Source organism: Erpetoichthys calabaricus, chromosome 18, assembly GCF_900747795.2.
Source record: "Erpetoichthys calabaricus chromosome 18, fErpCal1.3, whole genome shotgun sequence".
Classification (NCBI taxonomy): domain Eukaryota; kingdom Metazoa; phylum Chordata; class Cladistia; order Polypteriformes; family Polypteridae; genus Erpetoichthys; species Erpetoichthys calabaricus.
This window is the reverse complement of record NC_041411.2, coordinates 3804348-3816425: the sequence shown is the minus strand read 5'-3', so window position 1 is coordinate 3816425 and position 12078 is coordinate 3804348. Positions and strand designations below refer to the sequence as shown.

At 41.0% G+C, this 12078-nt stretch overlaps 1 protein-coding gene across 3 annotated transcripts; it reads left to right on the top strand.

Moving 5' to 3' along the window:
- Positions 1 to 588: 588 nt before the first annotated feature.
- iqcd (IQ motif containing D) lies at positions 589 to 8121 on the top strand. 3 transcript variants are annotated; one of them, XM_028825019.2, is made up of 5 exons: positions 589 to 700; positions 2553 to 3241; positions 4253 to 4486; positions 5768 to 5839; positions 7677 to 8121. In XM_028825019.2, exons 2-5 carry the CDS (start codon positions 2594 to 2596, stop codon positions 7950 to 7952), a joined length of 1230 nt encoding a protein of 409 aa, XP_028680852.1. In that variant the 5' UTR covers positions 589 to 700; positions 2553 to 2593; the 3' UTR covers positions 7953 to 8121. The 3 variants fall into 3 exon arrangements, with proteins under 3 accessions (XP_028680852.1, XP_028680854.1, XP_028680851.2); XM_028825021.2 differs by lacking the exon at positions 589 to 700 and adding an exon at positions 984 to 1056; XM_028825018.2 differs by lacking the exon at positions 589 to 700 and adding an exon at positions 2238 to 2459.
- The last annotated feature ends 3957 nt before the right edge of the window (positions 8122 to 12078 follow it).

The following is a 12078-nucleotide window of genomic DNA, read 5'->3' as shown; positions in this document are numbered from 1 at the left end:
TGGCACTCCAGCCACCATAAAATAAAATAAAAAACTGCCAATGTTCCAGTGTAGTGCAAAGGTGCCACCCGTTGCACTTGGGTCCCAATCCAGGTGGCTTGTCGTGTGGTAGGCGCAGCAATGGCCTATCAGTGCATACTCCCTACCTCTCCTCTCATGTACCTTTGTAGCACCTTTCATAATTTTAAATACTTCATTCATGTCACATCTTAATCAAAATTTGCTTAAACTGAAAAGGTTCTGCTCCTTCTGGATTTTGCTACTACTGCTTTGTCTTTCTTCTAATTTGTGGGCCAAAACTACACACAGTACTGCTGACAGGATCTCACCAATGAGTTATATAACTTAAACATGGCGTCCACACCTTGTGATTTATAATTTAACATTGCCTTCTTGATCGCTGACAGTTGTGAGTCCACTATTAATGTATTCGAATAAAACTCGGAACTCCGATTTCCGACCTCCGACTAGGAAAACGGAAAGAAAACGGGACCCCGACTCGGAATTCCTGCTTGTAAACTCCGGGCTGGCCTGTCATGTCAAAGTTTGTCCGACTTCAGACTTTGAAATTAATACAAAATGGCGACGTACACTGCAGACAGTTAAGCACAGTGCACACTGCACATTAACACTGTATAGATTTAATTTATCAAATGGATTTACTTAAATGATTCAATCCAAAATCCTGAATATTGAGAAGGTAAGCGTTAACATTACCGGAACGAACAGTTAACGGACTAACCGATGTGTGCCTGATTCGCACTACTATTCGTGCATTGGGCTCAATGGTTGTTTTGTGAATTTCTTAATTGCAGCTTACAAGCAAAAACAGTAGTGTTTATCCTGGCCAAAAGCATAAAGATCTGTTTTAGACGTGACAGCATACTTTTTGCGCTTTTCTTGCTTATCATTTTTCGTTTTATCACCATTCGTTTTTCTGCCAATTCCGACTCCAGCCGCCATAGGACTACGCCTCCCAAAGTGCGCCGCGGGCTACTCTGACGACACTGGGCGCCTCCGTGGTATCCTAGCAACCGCAGACGCTAAGTTTTACAGGTAAGGTGCCTTTATTCCGACGCCGATTAAACCTAAAATTAAAAACAAAACGCCCCGCACCTACAGAGAGGCTTTCACGTACCGGTAAAAGCAGAAGTCGCTCCGTCCGAGTTCTTCGGTTTTTTTTGACGCTTCTTGTATTTAAGTAGAGCCGTGTAGAAAAGCTAGTGGCGGCTATTGCGCCAAGTTATTTTGCGGATTCGATTCACCCGGGCAGTTCAGGCTTCTTCGGCTTGCTTTTTTTCGCTCATAAAATGAGCGGATCCCCCGTTCGCGTGCGGCTACTGGCAGCGCTGACCGCTGTGTCCGCGTTAAACTTGGCCACCGGCCACTGGGTCTTTGTGGGGTTCGCTGGTGTCTCCTTATTATTTGGTGCCGGTATGACGGGCGCGTGGAAACGCTTCGTGTCTTTTCTTAGCACCGGACGCTAGTTTCGGTCTCCATGTGACATTTGGCAATGAAGCCGGCGTCGCTTTTATCACGTTCGTCTGTCTTTTTACCGAGTGGCACCGGTGGTGAGCCTGGACAGTTCATTTTCTATTAGGCACTGATTTGGATCACCGCATTACAGTAGTATTAGGGTTGGATTAACACAAGGTGGCTTCTGATTAGGATAATCTCCAATGTTAAATTTTAGGAATATTTTCATTCCTAAATATTTTCATTCCTTTTTGTACTTATTGTGATTTAATCTATAAACTTAATAAAACTTTGGATACCTCATTATGGTTTAAGGGAGTAAACGACTAAATAGTGTTATTTACTGGTTTTCGCAAACGATTATAATTGCGCATTTCTTTATCTCTCTGGGTAGCATTATCACTGTTAATGTATTTTTAGATGGACTTTCCTTCGACTGGCTAGCATTGAGAGCCCACCCTTTATTCTTTGTTACGTGTATTAAATTCTGTGTTGCAGTAATCACGAGTTTTTTTAGTGTAGATAGCACTAAACATTTCCTTATATTTGGTTCACAGATGCTTTATAGGAAGCAACTTACAAATCAGGTCAGCATAATCGAGTAAACATTAGTCTGAGAGCTCTGACATTTTTAGATAATTAAGGGAGCATTAATTTAGGATGGAAGCCAGGAAGCTGTTCTTTATGCAAAGAATTGTAAGAACCTGGACTACCAAGTCATGGAGTTGAAATCTTGACAACCTTTAAGAAGGTCTATCTAATAGCCAAACAAACGAGCGACAATTGCACTGAATGGTCTCCTCTCGTTTGTCAAATTTCTTATATTTTAGAATTGTGAAAAGAGGAGTGACATGTGCCCGCCTTAGCTAGCAAGATGTCCTGTACACTTGTTCTTCTACTTATTAGCCTTAGTTATTCATTTCTGCTTTTAATTAACAAAAGGTGCACATTTTTGTGGTGTTACATGGAGATCTGGGTGTTTGGTAAGTTTCAGGCTTTGGTCTGTGAGCTTTGCTACTCCGCTGTCTTGAGGGCAATTGCTAAATTTCAAGGTGTGTTCCTCACTACTATTGCAGGCTCCTTTCTGCTAAATACAAAATCTTATCTTCATCCCACTATGGAGGTTGCCGTTCTCACCACGCATCAAGAAGTGCACAAAAAAGTAAAGCCTCTCCAGCTGAGGACCAGAGCGCCCAAGGAGTCTTTTAAGATCTTGGACCCCAGCAGCAAAAAGCTAAGCTCTCTGGAGGCCCAGCGCATCATCTCAGTCATGGAAGAGTGCATCAAGAAGACAGAGATGGTCACACTGCTGCCTTACTGCTTCGAGAACTTGGAACGCTTCAGAGTCATGCTGGGCACTGACCTAATAAGCGCCCTGCAGGAACACAAACGTCTTGGGAACAACCTGATGATGCTCCTCGGAAAGCAACACGAGCTCCAAGTCCCAGACCCTCACGCGGCAATGTTGCAGCAGGCAGTAAGAAGCTCACTGAAGAACGTCCTGAGGCTCTTCCGCTGCAATCCTGTAGCCTACCAGACATTGAGAGCTGAAGCAGCCACCAGGGGCAAGGCTGCCCAGGAGCTAGTGCGCCATCTCTCTGCACTTCAGGGCTTTCTGCTTGAGAAGCTGCTTACGGGACCTGCTGAGGAAAAGACAAAAAATGTGTATCTTAAAGAAATTTCACTCAGACATGAAAAGAACACGGTGAATGTCACTGGCATGGAAGATGAATTGGCCCTCGCCATTAAAGAGAGAGACGCTGAGGTATGGCTTATTTTCTGTACGTGGTTTAAAGGAAATGGGGACATGGAGGATCTTTATTCATAACTTTACATATAAAGATTAAGGACCTACTGTGTGGTTTTAAGGGCTTTTTATGATCTATCTATCTATCTATCTATCTATCTATCTATCTATCTATCTATCTATCTATCTATCTATCTATCTATCTATCTATCTATCTATCTATCTATCTATCTATCTATCTATCTATCTATCTATCTATCTATCTAACCTTCCCTTCCCTTCCCTTCGTACCTACAGTGGATTCGGAAAGTATTTAGACCCCTTTGTTTTCTGCATACTTTATTGTGTTGTAGATTTAATTTTCAATAACTAAATTTGCCTTTTTTTCAATCGGTCTACACTCAATAACCCATAATGACAAAGTGAACACATTTTTGCAGGAAGATTTTATTCAAATTTATTCAAAATCAAACACTGGAATCTCTAATTTCTAGAAGTTTTCAGACCCTTACTTTGTAGAAGCCCTTTTCTGCAAAGCTCGTAGAGACTTAGCCAAGAAGACACAAAGCTGGAATTGTGGCCAAAGGGGCTTCTTCAAAGTCAGGGTCTGAAAACATCTAGAGATAATGAGAGATACCAGTGATTGATTTTGAATACATCTGTAAACCTTTCTGAAGGCAAATCTTTGCTGTCTCATTATGGATGTTGAGCATAGGCAGTTGGACAAAAATGGGACATGTATCCATATAAAAATTAAATGTACAACACAACAAAGTGCACAGTAATTGAAGGGGTCTGAAGACTTTCTGAATCCACAGTATATAAAAGTCACATCCAGTCTTGTGGCAAAACATCAGGTGAGGCCCATCTAGTTTGCACAACCAACACTGTAGCTCACGGATCCCTCTAACTCTTTTGATGTCCGTGTTTGTCCTTTAACATCCCTTGACATCTCCCAGCCTTCTGCCTCTAGCCATGCATTATTATTCTCAAATTCAAATCTGTTACTCGCCAATCTCCACTTCCCAGGTCTCCAAAAGGAATGAGGTCATCCGGCAGTTGAAGACCTCTTTATACCAAATGGAGAAGGTCTCTGAGGACTTCCAGAGGAGGACACGGCAGGATACTGACAATCAAGTGCAGTCTGACCTCAAGGCCTCAGAGAGCCGGTGTATGAAGTTCCAGCAGGAGGTTAACCAACTGAGGAACCAGCTCAGCCAGCTCATCAGTGAAAACCAGGAGGTCGAGATGGTCCTCAGGAAGGTGGGTTTCAGGTTTACACAACTTACATGAATTTTTTTGAACAGAAAGATGGCCAAAAAAAAAGTGGAGGGCTTACACATTGTTCAGGGAGCGAGATTACAGATAGAGAGCCTCTTTCTTTTGCATGATTTGGCTCAAAAACGAATCAGCACATCATCTCATAACCGGCTTCGAGTTTGATATTTTTCTGTCCAGCCGTTTTAGCTCTAAACCGTCCTCAAGTAACCGATTAGTTTTTGAGGCAAATTGTGCAAGAGAAAGAGGCACTTTAGAGGAACCCTCAAATACAGTAATTCTGCAAATAATTATGAATTCTTCTCGGCAAATGCTATTGTAATGACCTACTGTATTTTATGATCAGAAAGATCAGCATTAGAGCAGTAAATAATTACCAAAATTTTATAGAAGAGTTCGGGTAACTTCATTCCTAGGGCGCAGAGCCTACTGATGCTTACGTCCGAATTTTTGATCTTTTGTGCTTACTGTTGTGGAATAAAATAAACTTTCCTCTATTTTCAAAAAAATCGGAGACCAGATGAGAATGCAGAACAATTCTTCATTTCCACAGAGATATGCAGAAATGTCTCAGTCCATGGCGTGACCAATTAATAATACAATTTGCTGTTATGCTTTTCTACTACCTTTGCCTTATCTAATACATCACGTCATCTGACTCTTAATATGCATGGCTTTTATTATTTCATGCAATCATCTAGTGCCACCAGTATTTTCTGACTCCTTTCGACTCTCCCAATTACCTGAAAGTTGATTCACTAACTGGGGTGATTTGAGGATTGTACTATTGTTCTTAACACCACTTCATAGGAGGGCTGTTTGGACTTTCCTATTAGATTATCCTTGCTTTCTACAGGGGTGTTTGTTACTCATTTACCACATTCTAACCTTGGAAAATCAAGTTGGTGGTTTCTCTAAGATTAGGCAGACTTCATGCGCTGAAGCTTCAAACCATGTTTAGTTAACCCTTTAGTTACCTTCAGTCCTTTTCCTTATGTTTCAATAATCTGTTGTTACAACTTCATTTAAATCTATTCTTGTAATAATTTGTAAAAGATTGTATATTACCTAAAAATTCCATATTACAAGCAGTTTTGTGAAGAATACATCTTTTGCCCTTATTACATACCAGGGTTTTACATCTTTTGCCCTTATTACATACCAGGGTTTTACAGTGATATCCCCCTCTACAGAGGGCATTATTGGAGGAAACACTACCTAAAGTGGACTATAAGCGTCTTAGATGCTTCTTTTTTGTTTCTTTAGAAGAAGTACAAGGTGGAAACAGAAGTTGAAAATTGGATACAAAAATATGATGGTGAAATTGGAGAGAAACAGGTAAGGAAAATTGTTCCTGGAAGTAAAGAAATTGGATGTGTCCAGCTCATTTGTTTTCCGTTAAATTCTGATTTTTTAAGTACTTTATTTCATACCCAAATGCACATAAAACAATGCAAAATTCTTCTCTCTGTTTAGGCAAATCCATGCTAGTGCTCTTCCTCAAAAATTCCATAGACTTTCGCCATTTTACAATGCTAACAACTTTTTCAAGTTTTATTCGTATGAGTTATTCATTTTTGACCTGCTGTGCCCACAAACTGAAACTCTTTCACACATACACACACATACCAGGGTTGCCAACAGGGTTTCCATTTAAAAAAAAAAAAAAAAGATCACACTGCCATGTCTCAGTTCAAATTCATGATTTATGTTTCTTTTGGATTTTTTTTTTATTTATGTGCATCATTCTTTATTTTTTTCTTTATATAAGCTGCCTTTGTTATGCTTGATAAGGTTTGTGGGTGGTCTCCTAAGAGTTTAGGGTTAGGGGTTTCACTCACCACCAGAAACTGGTAGCACTGAGGCTAAAGATGTGCACTGGTATCTGGAAGGCTGCTAGTTCAAATCCTGCTACTGCCAGAAGGGACCCTACTCCGCTGAGCCCTTGTGCAAGGCCCTTAAACTTAAAATTGATTCAAGGGTCCTGTAGGTTGGCTGGTCCTGCACTCAAACCTCCAAAGGTTACACAAAAAGACAATTTCCCATTAGGGATTAATAAAGTGTATCAACTACCAAAAATAAATCCAGAGGGTCTTCCACAGTTCCGGGTCGGTTCATTGTGAATACTCTATGGCGTCTACTCTGTTCATTATTGGATCGCTGGCATTTTGACTTTTGACCTTGCCTTTGGAATCTGTTTTGAGACTTTCTTACTTTGGATTGCCTTCATATTTCAGGCAACACCCAATTTTCTCTTTGTGCACAACAGAACTTCATTAAGGTTGAAAGACGTTTTGTGAAGAATAAATCTTTTTATTTTATTATGTATTAGTTGCTTGTTCTTATAACTAGCCAGGGTTTGACAGAGATATCCCCCTCTAGTATGCATTACTGGAGAGATCATGACACCCACGCTCAAGTACACTCACATTCTACACAAAAAAACCTAGACCACATAATGCAGTTTTAAACTTAAAGGTACTACCTTCACTCGTGGTTGTTAAAAAGGGATGCAAATTGCAATACTATAGATGTACTGCTAAATATGGAACTGGGGAGTACGCACATACACTGCAGTCAAACACAAATTAACTGTGCTGGCAGTGAGTTAGACACTCTGTTGCTTAAAAACGTGATAGTGTTGCAAATTTTAGAGGAAAGAAGATGAGTCAGGCAGCCAATCAGGTGGTTCAAATTTCATTTCCCAGCTGCCTTACAGCCAGTCACATGGTGAAGTTAGAGAATGGTAGAGTCAAGTGCATGTGGCACTTAGGGGAAGGCAGGTACGCCACTCCTGCCACAAAGAGTCTGCACTCTATGGGTTGTGAAACAGTTTAGTACGTGAATGCATTCACATCAGCCTTAGGCATTGTCAATGTACATACAATATAATGTAATGTATTGAAAAACTTATTTCATTAAATTTTAAAATGAAAAATCCAGAAATTCAGATTTGGGTTTAAAAACCCAGCATTAGCAACCATGACACACAAACACTGACAGACATCACACCAACACTACAGGTGGTCACACTTTGTTCTTCACTTACTTTTTGATTTCTGGTCAGTATGCACACTGTTTACTTTTGCAGAGGCATTGAATGCTCTCTTTCAGTCTGTTCATGGTGGTCTTTCTATTTTTAACCCCAATTCTTCCCATGATTGTGTGATCCAAGATGGAGTACGAGGAGCTCAACAAGCAATACCAGGAGGAGAAGGCAGAGCTAGAGGAGCTCGAGAAGCAGTTTGCCGTGCTGGAGGAGGAATACAGCCAGATCACGGAGCGGCAGCGTCTTGCCAATGAAAAGAGAGAGGCTCAGGAGCGGGAGCTGGCCATCATGACCCGCGCTGCAATCCTGATCCAGGCCTTCTGGAAAGGTTACAAAGTGCGCAAGCTAATGAAAGGCAAAAAGGGCAAAAAAGGGAAAAAAGGCAAAAAGGGTAAGAAGTAACCCAAGTGGGTCCTGAAAGCTGAAATGGAAGCAGCATCTGAACTGTGTGTACCCCAGGTGAGATAAACCAGAGTTATCTAGAAGACATGGTGGTCAGGCTGGAAACCAGAAAGACCTTCAATATATTAAAGGAGTTAAGCAATAAACTATTCATGTCAAACTTTAAAAAGATGTGTATTTGATGTTATGCAACGTCTGAATAACACAACATTCCCTAATCGGCACAGTGGCACAGAGGTAACACTGCTGCCTCACAGTAACGAGGCCAGGTGTCACATCCCGTTTCCTCCCCACATGGAGACTGCATGTTTTCCCCGTGTCTGCAGGTTAAGTAGACTGGTGATAATAATTTGGCCTATCTTCGGGGTGGGTGTGTGTGTGTTCTCCCTGTGATGGACTGGCACCCTGTTCGGGATTTGTTCCTGCCCCAAACCCCAGTCAGCCATAAGCCACGCCTCCAGTCAAATTAGCCACACCTAGCAGTAGAAATCTCATTATATAATGCTGAATGTCTCTGTCTCTCTGTATGTATGCTTCCTATATATGTCTTACACCGTTTGACCATTCTGGACTAAATTTTGCATACATGTGGACAAGACAGACATGTTTGGAATCCAAAATTTTGACCCTGGTGGTTCCAGTTTTTTTTTTTCCCCTGACGTGATTTGTCATGTGGTGGTTGTAGCAACATGCTGTACTAGCTCATGCTCCTAACCTGTCTCTCTCTCTGTGTTCTACAGTTTGCATAACAGTGCCACCTACAGGCTCAGAGCAAGTGAAACATCTAGAAAGACTGAAGCCAAACTAACCAGACAAAACGACCAGAGCTTAACATTTCTTACCCAGGCAACACCACATGCTGCTACTATCTACCGCAATATAAAAATTGTGTGCTTTTGCAAGAGGGTGAGGTTTGATTGAGAGTGGAAGTGCAGAGTAACACAAAGAAAAATCAAAGGGTTGTTATGTAACTTAATAATTTAAGCACACCGTGAACTAAAGAGATGAGTCAGATATGACATTGTTCACGGTTACAACTCGGCAAGGGGTTACCGCAATTCTGGAATCCAATCAGACCTAAAAACAACAAATTTTCAAGTCACAAGAGAAGAGACATTGATAGAGCGGCAGTGGGGATGACGGATAGGACAACTAGCAAATAACAACAGGGTCACCATTTAAAAAAACAAACAAACCTTCGCTTTCTTTTTTAACCCATTCTGCAGATATACATGGGCATAGCCAGGCACGTCAGCTGGTTCAAAACCCAAATTAGAAAAGCTCCAATACAATTGTGGAATTACTTTCTAGTCAGTCATCTTCTAACCCATTTAGTCCAGAACATGGTCGTGGGGGCTGCTATCCCGTAACCCAGCCAGCATAGGGTGCAAGGCAGGAACAAACCCTGGACAAGATGCCAGTCCATCACAGGACAATTATGAAATTAACAATCAGTGAAATGTGGCACACCCTCAGTGACTATGATTAACATTTTCAAGCATTTTTAAAATATTGAAAGGAAATACAACAAAATTGCTTCCCTTTTTCACTGTAAAATTCCTCTGAAAGCAAATTGTTTTTACCTTCATTTAGAGGTTTAAGCTTTTCCTTTAAAATCGGGTCCAGCAAACAAATGTTCATGGTCTCAAAATACTAACTTGCAGTGGACAGAAACAAATCATATTGTAATACGTCTTCTGAAGGTTGAGAGACATGAGGATACTGAAGAAAGGCGTAGGACAAATACACCTATGGCAAGAGATATCAAATCTTTTTAAATTTATTTTATTACCTGTAAGAGGTAAAGCAGCTAGTATTTAATATGAGGAATGGAGGAGTGTATTCATTTATAATGCAAAGTCACTCTTTTGAGAAGGGGAAGATTTACTATTAATTAATTGCATGCCAAAAGGTAACCTAAGCTGAGAGACATTACTGTACTTCCTCTTGTTCGCACCTCTGCTGTGGTGTCTTTTCTGTTCAAGCAATATCAAAAACATGCTTGTGTTACTCTTGCTGCATAAACCTCCTTTCAAGTCATCCAGTTGTATACTCGGGATGTATGGATAAAGTACTGAAGAAAGCAGATAAAATGACAGAAAATATGAAAACAACGTGGAAAGGTTAGCGCCAGAATGGCAGGTAGAATGCCACTACAGGAAGGGTCACCCCCTTTTAATTAAATAACTTAATAAAAGAAAGCAAATAATACCAATTATTATTAGGTGGTGTAGAAAGGTACAGCCCGGACACAGACAGGCAGACACGTTGCAGTCCATCACCACACGTTTATTTACACAACTACTATTATAATACAAGTCTTTATGTGCACCACACCAACAAACCCCCACCGTCTCTCAAAGTCCCGGCTCCTTCACTAGCCGTCTCTCTTCTCCTCACAAACACTCAAGGCCTCTCCTTGCCGCCTCCTCTGACCTCGTCCACCTCCTCACCCGACTCCAGCCTTGATTGTAGGGCGGCGGCTCCTTATATAGGCGGCTGATTGAGGGCCACACCCGGTCACCTGCCACAGTGGTAATGTATGTTTCACTGCAAATTCCCAGAATGACACTACATGTGACACTTGGAATAAGCTACCGAGTAGTGTGGTAGACAGTAAGACTTTAGGGACTTTCAAAACTCGACTTGATGTGTTTTGGAAGAAATAAGTGGATAGTTCTAGCGAGCTTTGTTGGGCTGAATGGCCTGTTCTCATCTAGATTGTTCTAATGTTAGGCAAGTTATCTCCTGGTCATTTTCTACGTGGAAAGTGGACATAAGTCTGCGTCAGTCAGAATATACACAGAAGTCATTCACTCAATGGCTAATTATAGTTTGAGTATCCTCAGAAAACACAAAAAACTTCTAAAATTGACTTAACCCTCAAATGTGACCTGCTTGTGTGTGGGAAATCAGTAAACGCCTACTACGTTTCATCTGTTCAGGTTGGTAGGGTGTTCTACTGTGTTAGTTATTATGGATGCAATAAGAAAGTGAAGCAAAATGACATCTCTTATTGGCTAACTGAAGAGATTACAATAAGCAAACTTTCGAGGCAACTCAGGGCCCTTCTTCAGGCAAGTTGTAGTCTGCAACTGTTCAGGATGAAGCTTTGTGACTAGATTTCAATCTATTAACATACAGTACAAAAGTAAATATCCCATAATTTACAGAGCTTCTAGAAAAATGTATATCTTGCCATGTATTTCAGGTCAGTTTTGACTCAACGTTGACTTTACTAGATTTTATTCTCCATTAACAATAATTTGTTTACCACCTATAAAAACATCCTGCAAGTCATATATTCAGTTTAAAATGTGAAGGGTTTCAGCAAAGTGCCCTAACTTTACAAAAAGCAAAACCGTTTCCAAACGTCACATTTTTATACAACTACTACGCATGTTGGGTCAGTTTTGACCCACCATTGACTTTAATAGATTATTCACTGCATTTAAGGGGCGATGATTGTTTACAGCACATAAAAACACCCTAAATTTTATCTCTTCTAAAAGTTGGGATCATTGGTACTACAGGTTAAAATGGTCAATCAAACTAAAACACATTTCAGGTGAAACGTTTCATGTCCACAGCACCTAAAAGATGTTGTCAGAATTGGGTCAAAAGAGACCCATAAGGCACAGCATTGGGGCTGAATATGAAGACATTATAAGGGTGAAACCAATCCACAATTAAGCATGTCTGTTTCCTGTATTGGCAGAACTAGGTGCAAGGTGTGGGACCACCTTGGACAGGGTGCCAGTCTATCAAAGCACAGAGAGAGATACCCTAATATTTACAAAGGGACGATTTGGAATCAGCAAGAGAATATGTGAAATTTAGGGGAGGCCAAACTCAGCAAGGACATTAGTGGGGTGCAGAAATTGACCACAGACAATGAATCTTTAAGACTACCCCCCTCAGTCCTGCGTCACCACTATGTACCATAAGTTACTAACAAGCTAGATGGTGCAGTAGAGTGGTGGCTTTGATGCTAAGGATCTGTGTTGGTATCCAGAAGGTTGCCGGTTTGAATCCCCGTCATTGCCAAAAGAGATCCTACTCTGCTGGGCCCTTGAGCAAGGCCCTTAACCTGTAATTGCTCCAGGGGCGCTGTACAATGGCTGAC